At 48.7% G+C, this 16,533-nt stretch overlaps 2 protein-coding genes across 3 annotated transcripts in view; one reads left to right on the top strand and one right to left on the bottom strand.

The window, feature by feature from the left end:
- The window catches only part of prim2 (DNA primase subunit 2), a 232,956-nt gene extending 228,704 nt beyond the window's left edge, over window positions 1–4,252 (bottom strand). The window contains exon 1 of the mRNA XM_085996533.1: window positions 3,929–4,252. Within this exon, the coding sequence (XP_085852659.1) occupies window positions 3,929–4,082 (154 nt within the window). The 5' untranslated portion in view covers window positions 4,083–4,252. The remainder of the gene's footprint in view (window positions 1–3,928) is intronic.
- Window positions 4,253–5,262: 1,010 nt separating this feature from the next.
- Window positions 5,263–16,533, top strand: part of rab23 (RAB23, member RAS oncogene family) — a 44,754-nt gene continuing 33,483 nt past the window's right edge. Inside the window, exon 1 of one of the 2 annotated variants that reach the window (XM_085996532.1) lies at window positions 5,263–5,502. The gene's annotated coding sequence lies outside the window, so the exon portion shown is untranslated. Of the gene's footprint in view, window positions 5,503–6,160; window positions 6,409–16,533 lie in introns of those variants that run through there. The other variant, XM_085996531.1, reaches the window with a different exon arrangement.

Raw genomic sequence — 16,533 nt, 5'->3', positions numbered from 1 at the left:
GCAGCCACCCCGCTACTGGTCCGCTAAACACTCAATCCAGTTTTCTGCTTAAGGCCTTATGATCGGGAACTGACGGGTCAATTATGATTTTTAAACCAAATCTTGCATTTATATAGCGCCTTTAACGTAGTAAAACGTCCCAAAGCGCTTCCACAGGAGCATTTTCAGACAAAATTTCACACCAAACCACATAGATATTAGGACGGGTGACCAAAAAGTTGGTTAGAGGTAGGATTTAAGGAGCGTCTTACAGGAGAGAGAAGTAGAGAATCGGAGAGGACTAGGGAGGGAATTCCAGAGCTTAGGCAGCTGAAGGCACGACCACCAATGGTGGAGCGATTAAAATTGGGGTGATACAAGGGGCCAGATTTGGAGGAATGTCGATATCTGAGGGTTGGAGGTTAGAGATCGGGAGGGGCAAGGCCATGGAGGGATTTAAATCAATGCTTTGCCAGACTGGAGCTTTGTTATGTACGGTTTGTCCTTCCAGTACTGGCCAATATTTATCCCTCAACCAACATCACTGAAAAACAGATTGTCTGATCATTATCTCACTGCTGTTTGTGGGACCTTGCTGTACGCAAATTGGCTGCCGCGTTTCCTACATTATAACAGAGTGACTACGCCGAGGTCGTGAAAGGCGCTTTAAAAATACAAGACTTTCTTTCCTTCTGCGTGGTTATCCTACAAAGTGGACGGGCAGATTCCACGGCCCTGGGTGCCCGAGCAGGCCACAGGAACTATTTCCACTTGAAGCGGTTGGACAAGAGATACAAGACACAAGCTATGCACAGCTTCACAATGTCAGATTCACAGGTCCTAACAGCGTCAGCAGTCACTTTGCCGAAGATATTTTCTCCGCATGCCATGGCCATCTAAGTAAACTGCCCTGAGTCGTCTGCCAATGTCATTTTGAAATCAGCTGGAAAGGCACAGGAGAATAACCAGGGGATGGGAGGGTGATTATCCCTCCAATTTTCCTATGGCGAAGCACCATAGTTACCATCAAAAACTCAGTGAAGACTGTCGGCTGGAAGCTCGAACTCAGGGAAAGATATATTCCGGGGGGGGGGGGGGGTGGTGAATGCTGTTTTCAATAGGCAATTGAAGAGGCTCTTTCACATTCTTGCAACGTTTGCTGGATTGGACACAAGATGATAAACTCAAAGCTACGCAATGCTCAATCCCCAGGCTCAGATTCCCATTTTGCTGGGTTTCCTTCACTTTCTAACTTCATTTACTCTGTTGCTTGCCAGGCAGAGCCGAGGTTGAGAAAAAAAATATTGCCAAGTCCAGATCAGCAGCCACTGAACTCACAGGCCCCAACTGATAGAATACAAGAGGAAAAGATTAAAAGTAGCGATTCATTTACAGTTACTGGTGTGATTTGTTTTTAATTTAGAAAACACTGGGCTGGACAGCAGGGAGAAAATATTTCCACTTCCACCGATCTGGGCTAAGTGTACGTTCTCAGCGGGTTTCTTGGAATCATTAACTGCCAAACAATACAAACATTCGCACAAGTGATTTGGCAGGATTCACAAAGTGCAGACGAGGAAGGTATCTGACCATGAAACTCATCGTTTCCTAGGAAACCTGTGGTTCTCCACCCCCGCTCCCCATTCACAGTACCAAAACACCTCATGGATTCTGGCCTCCTCCACCATTTTGGTTATTAATCGCTCTTGGCATTAAAAAGGAGCTTCCTGACATCTTTTCTCCACAGTTTCAACTGATCATGGTCACGCCTGAAGCCTGGCTTTGTCTTGCAGATGCCTATTTTGAGTTGACCAATCAGGGTTGCCCCAGTGTCATCAACAGGGAAACAATTGTGTAAGCACCCACTCTGTACATCATTGGCTGCAAAGCGCTTTGGGTGTGAAATTTTGTTCGATCACACTCCTGTGAAGCTCCTTGGGACGGTTTACTATGTTAAAGGTGCTACAGGAAACTCTTTGGTATCCGACACCGATGGGACCGGCGTGTTGCCGGTTGATCAAAAATTCCGGATGACGGAGAGGGTTATCTACCGAGGCTATTTTTAAACAAAGAAAAATAAAAAAATCAAGAAATGTGCAGTATACAGTAATTGGGTACTCACCTACAGAATGTTGTGTTAAATGGATGGTGGAAGATGCTTGATTAAGTGCAGTACTGCCAGTTGAGGGTAATGCAATGCAATGACTACCAGCAGCGTGGGAGACACACAGTACCCCTGTAAAATGGTGGATCAGGAGAGACTACCGGCAGTGCAGGAGAGTCAGACTCCTGTTACAGGGGTTTTGAGGTGTTCGGACTTCAGACAGCGCCAAGAAGCCGAGTAGTGGCAGTTTAGAGAACTACCCCCACTGACTCGCCCGCGGTGGCCGAGTTACTCGGGCTCCGCAACATTGCCGGTTATTGAGGTGTTGTTTTCGGAGTGAGAATTTTGCCGGTTAATAGAGAATTCAGGACATTTAGGTGCCGTTTAAACGAGAGTTTCCTGTATATAAATGCAAGTTGTTAGAGTACACAACAAATACAATAATTTAAACATAGTCCCAACCAAACAAAAAGGAAACTTATAAACCCAGATCATAACGTTGTCATCTGTCAACCAGTCACACTATTCCTACAATGCCCACCGGTCACGGGAGGGACTATCCTGTTCGGCATTTCAAGAACTTTGTGCTCTTAATAAGGTAAAAAATGTGTTGTATCACCTTGAATCTAACCGAGGTGTTTAAGATGATTAAAGGATTTGATCAGATAGAGAGAAACAATTTCCTCTGGTGGGAGTCCAGAACAAGGGGGCATAACCTTAAAAATTAGAGCTAGGTTGTTCAGGGGTGATGCCAGGAAACACTTCCTCACACACACGGCAGTGAAAATCTGGAACTCTCTCCCCCAAAAAGCTGTTGAGACTGGGTCTCAATAGGAAATTTCACAACTAAGCTGTGGCTCAGTAGAAAGCGCTGTCGCCTCACACAGAAACGCCACAGTGCAGATAGAGGCCATTTCGGCCCATCGAGCCTGCACCGACACATATCCCACCCTATCCCCGTAACCCCACATATTTAATCCCCCTAACACTAAGGGTCAATTCAACCTAACCTGCACATCTTTGGACTGTAGGAGGAAACCGGAGCACCCGGAGGAAACCCACGCAAACACGGGGAGAATGTGCAAACTCCACACAGACAGTCACCCGAGGCTGGATTCGAACCCGGGTCCCTGGTGCTGTGAGGCAACAGTGCTAACCACTATGCCTCGAGTCCCAGCCCAGACACTTGAGCATCTAAATAACAACAGAAAATGCTTGAAAAACTCAGGTGGTCAGGCAACATCCGTGGAGAGAAATTTGAGTTGACGTTTCGGGTCGAACCCTTCTTCAAAACTGGAAAGAAAAGAAAATAGATCGAAGGTAGGGCTGCGATCGGACAAAAGAAGTGAAAGAAACAAAAGAAGTAAAAGAGACAATAAAAGGTATTCGAAGCTAGACGAGATGGTAATAGGCTGAGATTAGGTGTAAAGTGTACTGGCAGGGCAAGAGATAGCTGCCAGGTGTGCCATCTTTCAGATGTGAAGTTAAACAGAGGTCCCGTCTCCCCTCTCAAGTGGATGTTAAAAGATTCCACAAAACTATTTCAAAGAAAAGCAGGGAAATTCTCCCCTGTGTCCAGGCCAATATTTGTCCCTCAACTCATCACAAACAGATTATTTCATCGATATTTAATTGCTGTTTGTGGGATCTTGCTGTGCACAAATCAGCTGCCTCATTTCTTACATTACAACAGTGACAACAATTCAAAAGGACTTCATTGGCTGTAAAGCGCTTTGGGAATCTTTAGAGCAAAGCTCTAGCCCGTCGCCCTCTCTCTCTGTCATCTCCCCCCCCAGCCCCGGAGCCTCCGTCTCCCTCCCTCTCTCCAATCTCAAGCATTCTTACGCTTCAACCGCTCCACAGCGAAGCTCTCAAAGTCCTGCAGCGAGATGTTCTCGGTCGGCGGCTGCTCGTAGAACTGCACGGAGAACGGGTAGAGCTCGGCCCAGGGGTTGCAGCGCAGGCGGCGCTGACGCTGGCGCTGCCCCGAGAACTCCATCTCCGCACCGCCTGGTGTCGCCGAGCCTTGAGGCCAGAATCGCCGAGTCTGAAATCGCACCGCCCGCCTCACTCAGCGACCCGAACCCGGCACCGACCCCACAAACTCCCGCCACCGCGCAACCAATCACAGCGAGCCTGGCACCGACCACCACAAACTCCCGCCACCGCGCAACCAATCACGGCGCGCAGTGAGCCCCGCATTCCCATTGGCCGGGACCACCCAGGAGTTCGGAGGACTGACTGACTGAAGGCGAGAGCAGCGCCACCTGGCGCTCGGAGGACTGACTGACTGAAGGCGAGAGCAGCGCCACCTGGTGCTCGGAGGACTGACTGACTGAAGGCGAGAGCAGCGCCACCTGGCGCTCGGAGGACTGACTGACTGAAGGCGAGAGCAGCGCCACCTGGTGCTCGGAGGACTGACTGACTGAAGGCGAGAGCAGCGCCACCTGGCGCTCGGAGGACTGACTGACTGAAGGCGAGAGCAGCGCCACCTGGTGCTCGGAGGACTGACTGACTGAAGGCGAGAGCAGCGCCACCTGGCGCTCGGAGGACTGACTGACTGAAGGCGAGAGCAGCGCCACCTGGTGCTCGGAGGACTGACTGACTGAAGGCGAGAGCAGCGCCACCTGGTGCTCGGAGGACTGACTGACTGAAGGCGAGAGCAGCGCCACCTGGTGCTTGGAGGACTGGCTGATAGTGAGAGCAGCGCCACCTGGTGCTCGGAGGACTGACTGATGACGAGAGCAGCGCCACCTGACGCTTGGAGGACTGACTGACTGATGGCGAGAGCAGCGCCACCTGGCGCTCGGACTGACTGATGGCGGGAGCAGCGCCACCTGCCGCTTGGAGGACTGACTGACGAGAACAGCGCCACCTGCTGCTTGGAGGACTGACTGAGTGAAGGCGAGAGCAGCGCCACCTGCCGCTTGGAGGACTAACTGACGAGAACAGCGCCACCTGCTGCTTGGAGGACTGACTGAGTGAAGGCGAGAGCAGCGCCAGCTGCCGCTTGGAGGACTAACTGAAGGCGAGAGCAGCGCCACCTGCCGCTTGGAGGACTGACTGAAGGCGAGAGCAGCGCCACCTGCCGCTTGGAGGACTGACTGAGGGCGAGAGCAGCGCCACCTGGCGATCGGAGGACTGACTGACGAGAGGCGAGCGCAGCGCCACCTGCAGGCTGGGGGAACCGAGAAAAGAATCTGCGGCCACCACCCCGCTGCCCGGAGGCTGAGCACCGACCAGAAACCAGTGAAGTGGCCCGAGAAGATGAGCGGAGAGAAAAATAAAACTGCATTTGTCTATCAGCTACCGAAGAAGAGTTAACTTAATATTTTCAGGTTGGTCAAAGTGAAATTCAAAATACTGCAGATATAGCAAATCTGAAATAAAAACAGAAGATATATGGAAACATCGAACAGGTCAGTCAGTATCTGTGGAAAATAACTTGTGTTTATATAGCATCCTTAAGACCTCTCAACGCACTTCACAACCGATGCATGCTTTTGAAGTGTTCTAATATAGACAAACACAGCATCGAATTTGTACATAGCAAGATCCCACAAAGAACAGATAAATGCTCAGTCAAAACCCCCCGAACTGACAATTAGGGTACAACAAGCTGTATTCCAGATATCCTACAAAATCAGTCAGGCATAGTTGTGATTACACATCAAAAAGTACTTAATTGGCTGTGAAGCGCTTTGGGACGTCCTGAGCTGGTGAACGGCGCCGTAGAAATGCGAGTCTTTTTTCTATGTGATGTTTCCCACATTTACGACTGCAATCAGTCTGTACTTAGTGGGACAAAGGGAATCGCTATTGATGTAGCATATGTGTCATTTTTGTTTTTCTGTTGGGAATATCAGCATATGTGTGGTGACATCAATGGTAAAAATATGCAGGTTCCTCTGGCAAATACTCCCTGTCAGCACAATGAGGGGAAAAATAGGAAAACAGATGAACTGTTTAAACCACTCCCTTAAACAGCTGCATGGTTGCTGGCAAAATCCATGGAGAAACTGGGCGTTTAGGATTGAAAGTCCACCCAGAGAGAGCCAATATGCAGTGCTGTTCTTATGTGTCAGCCTTGGCTCAGACAAGCCGCTGGAATGTGCCTCGGCCTTTATTTGCTGGAAGGAGCTGAGTTTCAACATATCCACCCAGCACCCTCTGCTCAGACAGGACAGGAGCCAGGCACTGTGGGTGGGTGGATGCGTTTCCCTCACGGGCGCCTGCGCGGGGTTGCCGCGCGGTCTGTGTTTCCGGTTCCGCCAGTTGTCCCGGGTTACCGGAGCTCGAGCGGAGGAGATGGACGGCGAGAGACCGTGAGTGAGGGGGTGTGGAGTTTGTGGGTGAGGGAAGGGAGTGTGGAGTTTGTGAGTGAGGGGGTCTGTGAGGGAGGGGAGTCTGGGAGTGAGGGAAGGGAGTCGGAGTGAGGGAGGGGAGTCTGTGAGTGAGTGAGTGTGTGTGGGTGGGAGTGTGTGGGTGGGAGTGTGTGTGTGTGGGATGGGTGTGGGTGGGAGTGTGTGGGTGGGAGTGTGTGGGGGTGTGGGTGGGAGTGTGTGGGGGTGTGGGTGGGAGTGTGTGGGGGGTGTGGGTGGGAGTGTGTGGGTGGGAGTGTGTGGGGGTGTGGGTGGGAGTGTGTGGGGGGTGTGGGTGGGAGTGTGTGGGGGTGTGGGTGGGAGTGTGTGGGGGGTGTGGGTGGGAGTGTGTGGGGGGTGTGTGTGTGTGGGGGGTGGGAGTGTGGGGGGTGTGTGTGTGTGGGGGGTGGGAGTGTGGGGGGTGTGTGTGTGTGGGGGGGTGGTGCTGGGGGGCGCGTGGGGGTGGGAAGGGTGTGGTCTGTCCCGGTCTGGTTTCTTGCAAGCTGTAAATGGGCAGCTGTCCGGGCCTATGTGTCTGGGTTGGGGATTGCCTCCTGGTAGCGAGGGGGACTCTGTTGGAGGTGGGCACTGTCCTTCATTTGGATTGACGAGGTTGATGCCTTTCACATGGTTTGCAACCATTGTTGCTCCTGATGCTGGCGGCTGCACTGTCTGGTTTCAGTTTTGGGATGCCCCAACCTTTCTCCTCCCTCTAATCCAAGAGTTCATTTAACAGGATGAATCGAACTCTTATCTCCTTGGGGTATTTTTGTCAACTTCAGACTTGAACATGAAGGAGATTTCTGACATTAAAATCCGGAGGGGTTACCATGAATGGGTATTGCTTGATGCTAAATGTTTTAAGTAACACAAATCCTTTATTGTTTGCATTTTTGAAAAACAAACAAAGTTGTGTTGCAGAGTTTATTTTGCCGTTAATGAATATTGCATATGAAAGCCTATTAGGAGCCGTTTAAATCTGTTCACATATCACCTGTCCAGTAAGTTCGAGGCTGATATGTGAAATCCTCACTCTCCGATGTGCACATCTTTGGGTTTAGAGGTGCAGTGCCTCACAGGTCCCAGAGGTTCTTGTTTCCGAAAAGCTGATTGCCGTGGTTGTGTTGATGGTATGCCAGATGTTCCGGTGCTTTATAATGACAGGAGTGTTACTACAAGCTGCTTCACCTTGTCCAGAGCAGTAGAACCAGCAGATACGGCCTGTGCTTGAAGGGGGTAAATTCACAACTAATCTGCGGAAGTAATATTTCAGTGAGCGAGGGGTCAATCTATGGAACAGGCTCCCTAAGGAGATGGTGGGAGCAGTTAGTATTGATTAATTGAAATGCAAATAAGATTTCTTTCAGAAGATAACATTTTGGGATACAGTATATGAGTAAATTGATTTGACATGGTAAGTGTACCCTGCTTGGAAGGGACAGGTGACTTTGGACCTATATCCTCTCAATCACCAAGACCATCTACTTCCACATCTGTAACATCGCCCAACTCTGCCCCTGCTTCAGCTCATCTTCTGCCGAAACCCTCATCCATGCCGTCTTAACTTTAGACTTGACTATTCCAATGCTTTCCTAACCAGCCTCCCAGCTCTTTCCTTCCCCCCCCCCCCCCCCCACATACATAAACTTGAGCTCATCCAAAGCTGCCCGTATCCTGACTTGCACCAAGTCCCGTTAATCCATCACCAATGTTCCCTTTAAGCTGCAGAGTCATGCAGCGCTCCAGGGATCCCACGCAGCTGGCTTTTTAATGCAAAAATCGCGCATCCATGGTATTTTGAGTGGGCAGCGCAGCCCCTTAAAGGGGTCAGACGGCATCAGAAAAAAATTACAGGGAATATTGCCCATTACCCCAGTGCTCACTGACCTACATTGACTCCCAGTGCAGCAACGCCTCGATTTTTAAAATTCTCGTTTTTGTTTGCAAATCCCTCCACTGCCTCGCCCCTCCCTATCTCTGCAACCTCCTCCAGCCCTATAACCCTCCGAGATCTCTGCACTCCTGGCCTCTTGGGCATCCCCAGTTTTCATCACTCCACCATTGGCAGCCGTGCCTTCAGCTGCCTCGCTCCTAAGCTCTGGAATTCCCTCCCTTAACCTCGCCGCCACTCTACCTCTCTCTGCTCCTTAAAACCTTCCTCTGACCAAGCCTTTGGTCACCTGCCCTAATATCTCCTTTTGTGGCTCGGTGTCAAATTTTGTTTGGTAACACTCCTGTGAAGCGCCATGGGACTGTCGGGTGTTTTTGCAGCCCCGTGTTTCTATGGCGCTCCCTTGAGTCAACCCGTGCATTAAAAACTCCTCGGTTTGGGTTGTTCCACTTGGACAGCAGGAGCTTTTGCCAATGGTCCCTGCCCAGCCCGTCAATTAGCGGGTAATCCCACACAGAGAGAGACCAAGGCCAGATAGGTCTTCTCCTATGCCCGATGCGCAGTGTTTTGGACTTGTTAGATGTAGGTAGCGCCCCTAGTGGTGGTTATTGTATAGCAGCGTGTTATTTGACCACCTTCCTGTCTGCATAGGAAGTAGTATTCGAGGAAGTGTTTTCTCAGTTGTGAACAAGGTCCAAGTGTGGCAGCTTGTTCTCTATCCTTATACGCTAGGCAAGACGCAATGTCTGTGAGTATCCTTGTTTGGTTACATAATAACAACCTTGTTGGTATAGTATTTTGACAATACTTTGTCAATAAGTTTATTAGCTGCTAGCTACTAAGGGTTAGCTTCAGTGCTACAGGTATTTACTTATACAGTTACCTACTTATCTGTGTTAAGCAGTCTATTCTATTTTCATAAACATATTTTTGCATCTTATGTAACATCTAATGTATAGTACTTACCTCTGTGTCCAAAACATACTCTGTCTTTGTTTACAGTTTCACACTTTTATTCAAGTAAAGCTTCAAAACTGCACCCTGCTTCTCGAGGAATTATTTGAATGAGTGTTTAGCTGACTGGATAACTGGATAGGAGTTACATCTAGTGAGACCAGTACACGCAGCGTCCCCAGCAGGATTACTGTGTAACCCGGCCGTGACCGCATGCCACCTGGTTGGTCTTCCGAATTATACCGCGAACCACAACCCCCAAGTTCGGACCCAAGGAGTTACTATGAATAGATTATAATTGACTCAGCCCAAACGAAAAGGTTCAGGTTGGTTAGAGATCGATTCCTTTTATTACACTCTCAAAAACGACAATCCCTACTCCTCTCGCTTACGGCATTACGAGTAGGTGACCGTGGACACGAGCTTATAACTTTAGACTAAAATACCCACCCTGTTGGTTACGCCGAACCAACCCCTTCCCAGAATCTAAGCCTAGATAATGGAAAAACCCTTCTAACTAAACCCCTCTCCCGGCTTGGTCAGAACCCACACTTGGAAGCCTCCTCACACACGTTAGCCTGCGTCTTGGACACTTGCAGTTCCTCAGCAGCCAAACACGCGGGCAGTCCTGGGGATTTCTAGAGGTGTGTGCTGGATATAATTACCAGCCCTTGTCGTTGATTCACGCCTGAACGTAACTCCTAGGCCTCATCGCATGCCTCTGTTAGGGATGTTCGACTCCAGAGACAAAACCATCCCTAACAGAGGCATGCGATGAGGCCTAGGAGTTACGTTCAGGCGGTACGGCGCGGCACTCACTTCGGGCGTTCCTGGAGAGTTGGCGGACGCGTAGCTACGCAGAGAACCCCATTCCAGATGGTCGAGAAAAGCACGCTCTGAATCCCCAAAATTCAGCATATTTATACCCCGTATAATACACAGCTTGCTGGGCGATTCTTGGTTACCATGGTCGCAGAGATGCTAGTTGGTCTTCCTGGTGACGTCTCTGTCCTGGATTGGTTATCTTGATGAAAACAATGGTCGGCCAGTTCTCGAAGTGGTAACTGTTAAGTCTGTGTGTTCCAGTTATATTTAAGGTCAATTACTGACACAGACTACAAGAATAACTTTTCAATAGGTCTTTACTATTCGGAGGTTAGGGCTGTACTACCTAGCAAATTACTACACAGCACTTATATACCGGTGTGGTCACCACCGGTATTACCGTATACAGCAGCCAGAGAAAGTAGTACATCTCTTAAGGTGGAACAGGTTTAAGTTCTCTTAAGGTGGAACAAGTTACATACACCACAATCCTCCCTTTTTAGCTTAACAGTTATATCCCCATTTAACATAACATATATATATATATATATACATATATACAACTTCATGTAGAAACAGTTCAAAGGTTCAGTCTCTCAGGAGGCCTCCTGATTCGAGTTGGATAACGCCTTTCAGGGGTCTCTGATTCTTGTTGCTGAGGTGACTCCTCTAGTTGGTCTCTTATGTCTTGGACATCATCATCAGGTACATTCACTGCCGAGGTAGATGCTTCAGGTTCACTAACTTCTTCCACGGTTGTCTCTGTCGTAACCATGGGTTCGACCCTTGTTCTCGATTCTACCAGTTGGTCAGCATGACGCCGTATTACATTTTTACCAACATCTACCGTGTACATCAGGGGTCCTTGTCTGGCCCGAATTGTTCCGGATTGCCATTTCTCGTTTCCATAGTCCCTGGCCAACACTGGTTGTCCTACCTCGAAACTCCGAGTGGTCTTGTTATTTATATGCTGGAACTGTTTGTTTTCAACTTCCCTCCGCACATTTGGTTTTAACAAGTCCAACCTGGACCGCAACCTCCTGTTATAAAACATCATGGCAGGACTTTGGTTTGTCACTGCATGAGCGGCGTTTCGATATGCCAGTAGAAACTTGTCCACCTTATGTTATAGTGGAATCTGATCTTCGCTCATGGCCTTTATTGCCTTTTTGAATGTTTGTACAAATCTCTCTGCCAACCCATTTGTAGCCGGATGATATGGAGCAGAGGTATAATGTTTCACCCCATTCTTCTTTAAGAATTTTTGGAATTCTTCTGACACAAACTGTGGTCCGTTGTCGGAACATATTTGTTCTGGCAATCCGTTCCTTGCGAATATCGTTCTTAACACCGCAATTGTCTTTTCTGAAGTAGTGGTAGTCATCTTGATCACTTCTGGCCATTTAGAATGTGCGTCCACCGCAATTAGAAACATGGAGTCCATGAATGGACCAGCAAAGTCAATATGTACGCGTTGCCATGGGGCTGAAGGCCATTCCCATGGATGCGGCGGTGCAATCGGAGGTGCATTTTGCACTTTTTGGCACCCTGAGCAGCTTTTCGTCAGCTCCTCTATCTGTTGGTCGATACCCGGCCACCACACATAAGCCCTAGCAAGGCTTTTCATCTTGACTCCCCCAGATGACCTTCATGCAGTTCCTTTAGAACTCTTTCCCTTAACTTAGGAGGAATAATCACTCTCGTTCCATACATCAATGTTCCTTGACAGACGGACAGCTGGTCTCGTCTTGCCGAGAATGCCGGTAACAGAGAATCACCATGTGCTGGCCATCCCTTCACTGTCACCTCGTAGACTCGGGACAGTGTCGGGTCGTTCCTGGTTTCTCTTTCAATACTTGCATTGGTGACTGGTAAACACTCGATGGTCGAGTGAAATAACTCAACAGGGTCAACCTTCGTTGTCTCCTCTTCTTCAGGTAGTGGCAGGCGCGACAGCCCATCAGCATTACCATGCTGCTTTGTACCTTTTGAATTCTATCTGATATTGATGTGCCCCTAGGTAAAGGGACCATCTCTGGAGTCTCTGTGCTGTCATCACCGACTCACCCTTCTTAGGGTTAAAAATGGATGCCAACAGCTGATGGTCTGTCAGAAGCGTAAACTTTTGGCCCTGCAGGTAATGATTAAACTTCTTTACTCCCCACACAAGGCTGAGAGCCTCCCTATCTATCTGAGCATAGTTGCGCTCAGCGGAGGTCAATGATCTGGATGCGAACGCGACTGGCCTCTCCGTGCCATTTGGCAACTTGTGTGAGAGTACTGCCCCGACACCATATGGAGAAGCATCACAAGCCAAACGAATAGGCAGTGTTGGGTTGAAGTGAGCCAACACTTCCTCTGAGGTTATCAATTCCTTGCTTTTGCGAAAGGCCTTCTTACAGTCCTCGCTCCACTCCCATGGTACTCCCTTCTGCAAAAGAGCGTTCAGCGGGTGCAGTACCGTGGATAAATTTGGCAGAAACTTATGGTAATAGTTAATCAATCCTAGGAACGACCTCAACTGAGATACATTAACCGGAGCGGGAGCCTTCACAACCGCTTCGATCTTGTCAGGAGACTTATGAAGTCCCTCCTGGTCAATGACATGGCCACAGTACGAGATCCGCTTCTGAAAGAACTCACATTTCTGCCGATTAACTCGAAGTCCATATTCTTTCAATCTGATGAGCACCAGTTCCAAATTTGCGAGGTGTTCCTCGTCACCATCTCCTGTAATCAGAATATCGTCCAGGTAACATTGTGTGCCTGGAATTCCCTGTAATACCTGCTCCATGGCCCTCTGACAAATTGCTGGAGCCGATGCCACTCCAAAAACCAAAAACCAGTCTATTATACCGGTACAAGCCTCTATGCGTGTTGATCGTGAGGTACTGGCGTGACTCTTCCTCAACTTCCATCTGTAAGTACGCCTGCGCCAGGTCTATCTTGGTGAAGTGTTTCCCGCCCGACAATGAAGCGAAGATATCCTCAATCCGCGGCAGCGGATACTGCACCGTGTGAAGCACCGGATTAACAGTGATCTTGAAATCTCCACAGATGCGAACCTTCCCTGGTTCTCCCGGCTTGTTGCTCGAAGGACGTTTCATCACGGGAACAATGGGCGTAGCCCACTCACTCCAGTCTACCTTAGACAGTACTCCTGAACGTTCTAGCGCTTCCAGCTCCGCTTCCACAGCAGGTCGTATCGCATAGGGTACCGGTCTGGCTTTGAAAAATTTTGGTTGTGCATGTTCTTCAATCTTGATGTTTGCCATAATTCCTCTCTGTTCCCAGTCCCTGCTGGAACACCTCTTTAGCATCGTCCAATATTCTGGACAATCGTTTAGGTTTGACATCTGTTTCCCTGGCATCTACCGTTAGTGCTTTTAAGGAATGCCAGTCCATATTCATTTTTCTAATCCACTCCCGTCCCAGTAGTGGTGGACCTCCTTCAGGTAGCACATATAAGTCCATTCCTCGGCTTTCTTTGCCCTTGTGGACCACCTTTACCTCTATCTTTCCGATGGGGTATACTCTTTGCCCCGTGTATGTTTTCAATACAATCTCCGTATCCCGTAGGGGAATATGTTGGAATAACCTTTTGTAATCTTTCTTATTCATGACCGTCAATGCCGATCCAGTGTCCAATTCCATCTTCACTTGGACTCCTGCTATCTGAAGTGTGACCCAAATTGTCTGGAGGTCTGCTTCCTTACCAACGTTGTGTACTCTTAAGCTACCCAGTTCATTACTGCTGGCGTCTGAATCTGACTTCTGTTCGTTCGAACAGTTCTCTGTCACCTTGTGTACCTTTCTGTACTTTCCCTGCGGTGACTTTTTGTTGCTGGTCTTCTCTCCTGACCGGCATACTTTAGCTATGTGACCAAGCCTGCCACATTTTCTGCATTCCTTATTTTTGAACCAGCACTGGTTCTGATCGTGCGTTGTCTTTCCACAACGATAACATTTTACTGTACCCAAGACCATTTGATTTGTGCTGAGTTCCGGTGACCGTAGCTGCATTACCGCCGTGCCTCTCGCTGCGGCTTCGTGCGATGCTGCCATAGCGACAGCTTTATCAAGCGTCAGCTCATTCTCCTCAAGCAGTCGCTTTTGTGTCTCTTTTAACAATCCACACACAAATTTATCTCTTAGCGCATCTGTTAGTCCTGTTCCAAACTGACAGTACTTTGCGCTTACGCAATTCAATTAAAAATTCAGCATTGCTTTCATCTTTCAGCTGCTTTCTGCTGTAAAATTTAAATCGTTCCGCTAGCATCAGCGGCGTGGGGCTTAAATGATTTTTCAGGACGGTAACAATATCCGTGAAAGTCTTATCCGCCGGTTTCTCTGGTGATAGAAGGTGTTTCAATTGCCCGTATGTCTTCGCACCCATTAAGTTTAATAAGGTTAGTGCTTTCTCCCCATCTGGTATCTTATTTGCTCTACAATAAACTTCTATGCGTTCTACATACGTGGCCCAATCTTCGATGTCGCTATCAAAAGTATTAATGTTCCCATGTTTAGGCATCTTTGCAATTTTTTTTTTCCAAAATGGCGGCTTCCCGCGCTTGGCGGTCTTTCCCGCGCTCGTCTTCTTCACCCGCTGGCTGCAATGGCGATTGCTGTGCTGCTGCCGGTCTTGCCTCCCCAGTGGTTAACAACTCCCCCGACGCTGCTTCTACTCCACCGCGGTTCCCGTGGGCATTCGCGCTTCCCTGCCGTCGAGCCTCGCAGCCCTTCTTGCAGCCCGGTTATGTGCACCCGCTGCGTTCGAATTCACCGCGGCTCTCGCGCCTTCAGCTGCCCCAGTCGCTGCGCCTTTCGGCCCGAATGCGGCCCGGCCCTTTTCACCGGCCACGGTCGATTTCACCGCCCTCTTTCCTCCGTCTTCCCTCCGTCTTCCCTCCCCTTCGCTACAGCCAACGCGGCCGACTTTCGCTGATTGGCTTACCCACCACCGTGGTAGAAGGAAGATAGCTGTCTGCCGCTGATGGGGTCTTCGAGTTCAGAATTTCTCTTCTTCACTCCGGGCCCTCGATGCCTCCCGCGCGACGTGCTGTTCAGCAGGATGATGAGGGTGGATGCCTCTTCTCGACGCCCGTTCTGAGGACGAAGCTGCCGTGGATGTAAACTGCCGCAGGGTAAGATCGGACTCGTCGCCACTGTTAAGTCTGTGTGTTCCAGTTATATTTAAGGTCAATTACTGACACAGACTACAAGAATAACTTTTCAATAGGTCTTTACTATTTGGAGGTTAGGGCTGTACTACCCAGCAAATTACTACACAGCACTTATATACCGGTGTGGTCACCACCGGTATTACCGTATACAGCAGCCAGAGAAAGTAGTACATCTCTTAAGGTGGAACAGGTTTAAGTTCTCTTAAGGTGGAACAAGTTACATACACCACAGTAACTGTTTAAGTTCTTGACTGCTTCATTGAAAGAGTCCAGAGGTGTTACTTTTGGCCTGCAAACCTCATTGCCCATCAAGACATCCCGGCTCCATGGACAAAAGGTGTTTTTTCCACAAATCACACAAGTTTGAAATGAAAAGGCCCCTGCCTTTCATGACGTCAGCGTTGAGACTGGTCCCATGGCAACCCAAAAGACAGATAGTTCCAGCTATCTTCACAGAAACCAAAAGTCAGTCCCCTTTTTAAAGTCCAAACTCCATTTAGAAATGCAGCCCAAGTGAGTCTCCATTTTAAAAGGGTACATATCCATTTTAAAGTCCAAAAATCCTTCAGGCACATGCACCCACTGATGTTGGCACCGGCCAAATCCTGCAGATGTTTTACTACATTAAAGGCGCTATATAAATTCAAGTTATTGTATGGTACCCAAAACGCTCCATCACTGGGGTTTTCCTCACCTCATGTCTGGGTCTGTTGTAGACCAATTGATCGAGATTGTTTATGATTAGTCAACAACTCCATTATTGTTGTATCAGGCGACTACCAGGATGGTGGTAGGTGAACTAAATAGACCTTGGTCTTTTTTCATCCAGCAATACCTTTGTTCCATGTAATGTATAGTGCATCATTCTGCTGCGGTGCTGCACCTGGCTGGTTCTTTAAGATAACAAAATGTAATTGTAAATGGGCTCAGCTTTGGGTCAGTTACAGGTTAATTGCTGATTGTGTGCGAAGTTTGCAGGTTGGCAGCTACTTGTATCCTCCAGGCAGTAGATAGCAGCATAAAGTGACTGCTTTTCTTTAAAATACTTTTAACACATTGAAGTGTGGCAGACGTGTGTTCGATGCGCCACTTTTATTTAGATAGATGTAGATCTAGGAAAGAAAATAAGCATTCCGAAGGCAATGCTGTTTCAAAGTACTACATTTTTATTTAACGGTTGTATACGCATAAAGGCACTATTTCCCAGTAACTTCTGGAGGCTGGCAATAGGAGTAT

Source organism: Somniosus microcephalus, chromosome 9 (assembly GCF_052327205.1).
Source record: "Somniosus microcephalus isolate GS21.2 chromosome 9, FLI_Smic_1.0, whole genome shotgun sequence".
In the NCBI taxonomy this organism is placed as follows: domain Eukaryota; kingdom Metazoa; phylum Chordata; class Chondrichthyes; order Squaliformes; family Somniosidae; genus Somniosus; species Somniosus microcephalus.
This window is presented reverse-complemented; position numbering and strand designations above follow the sequence as displayed.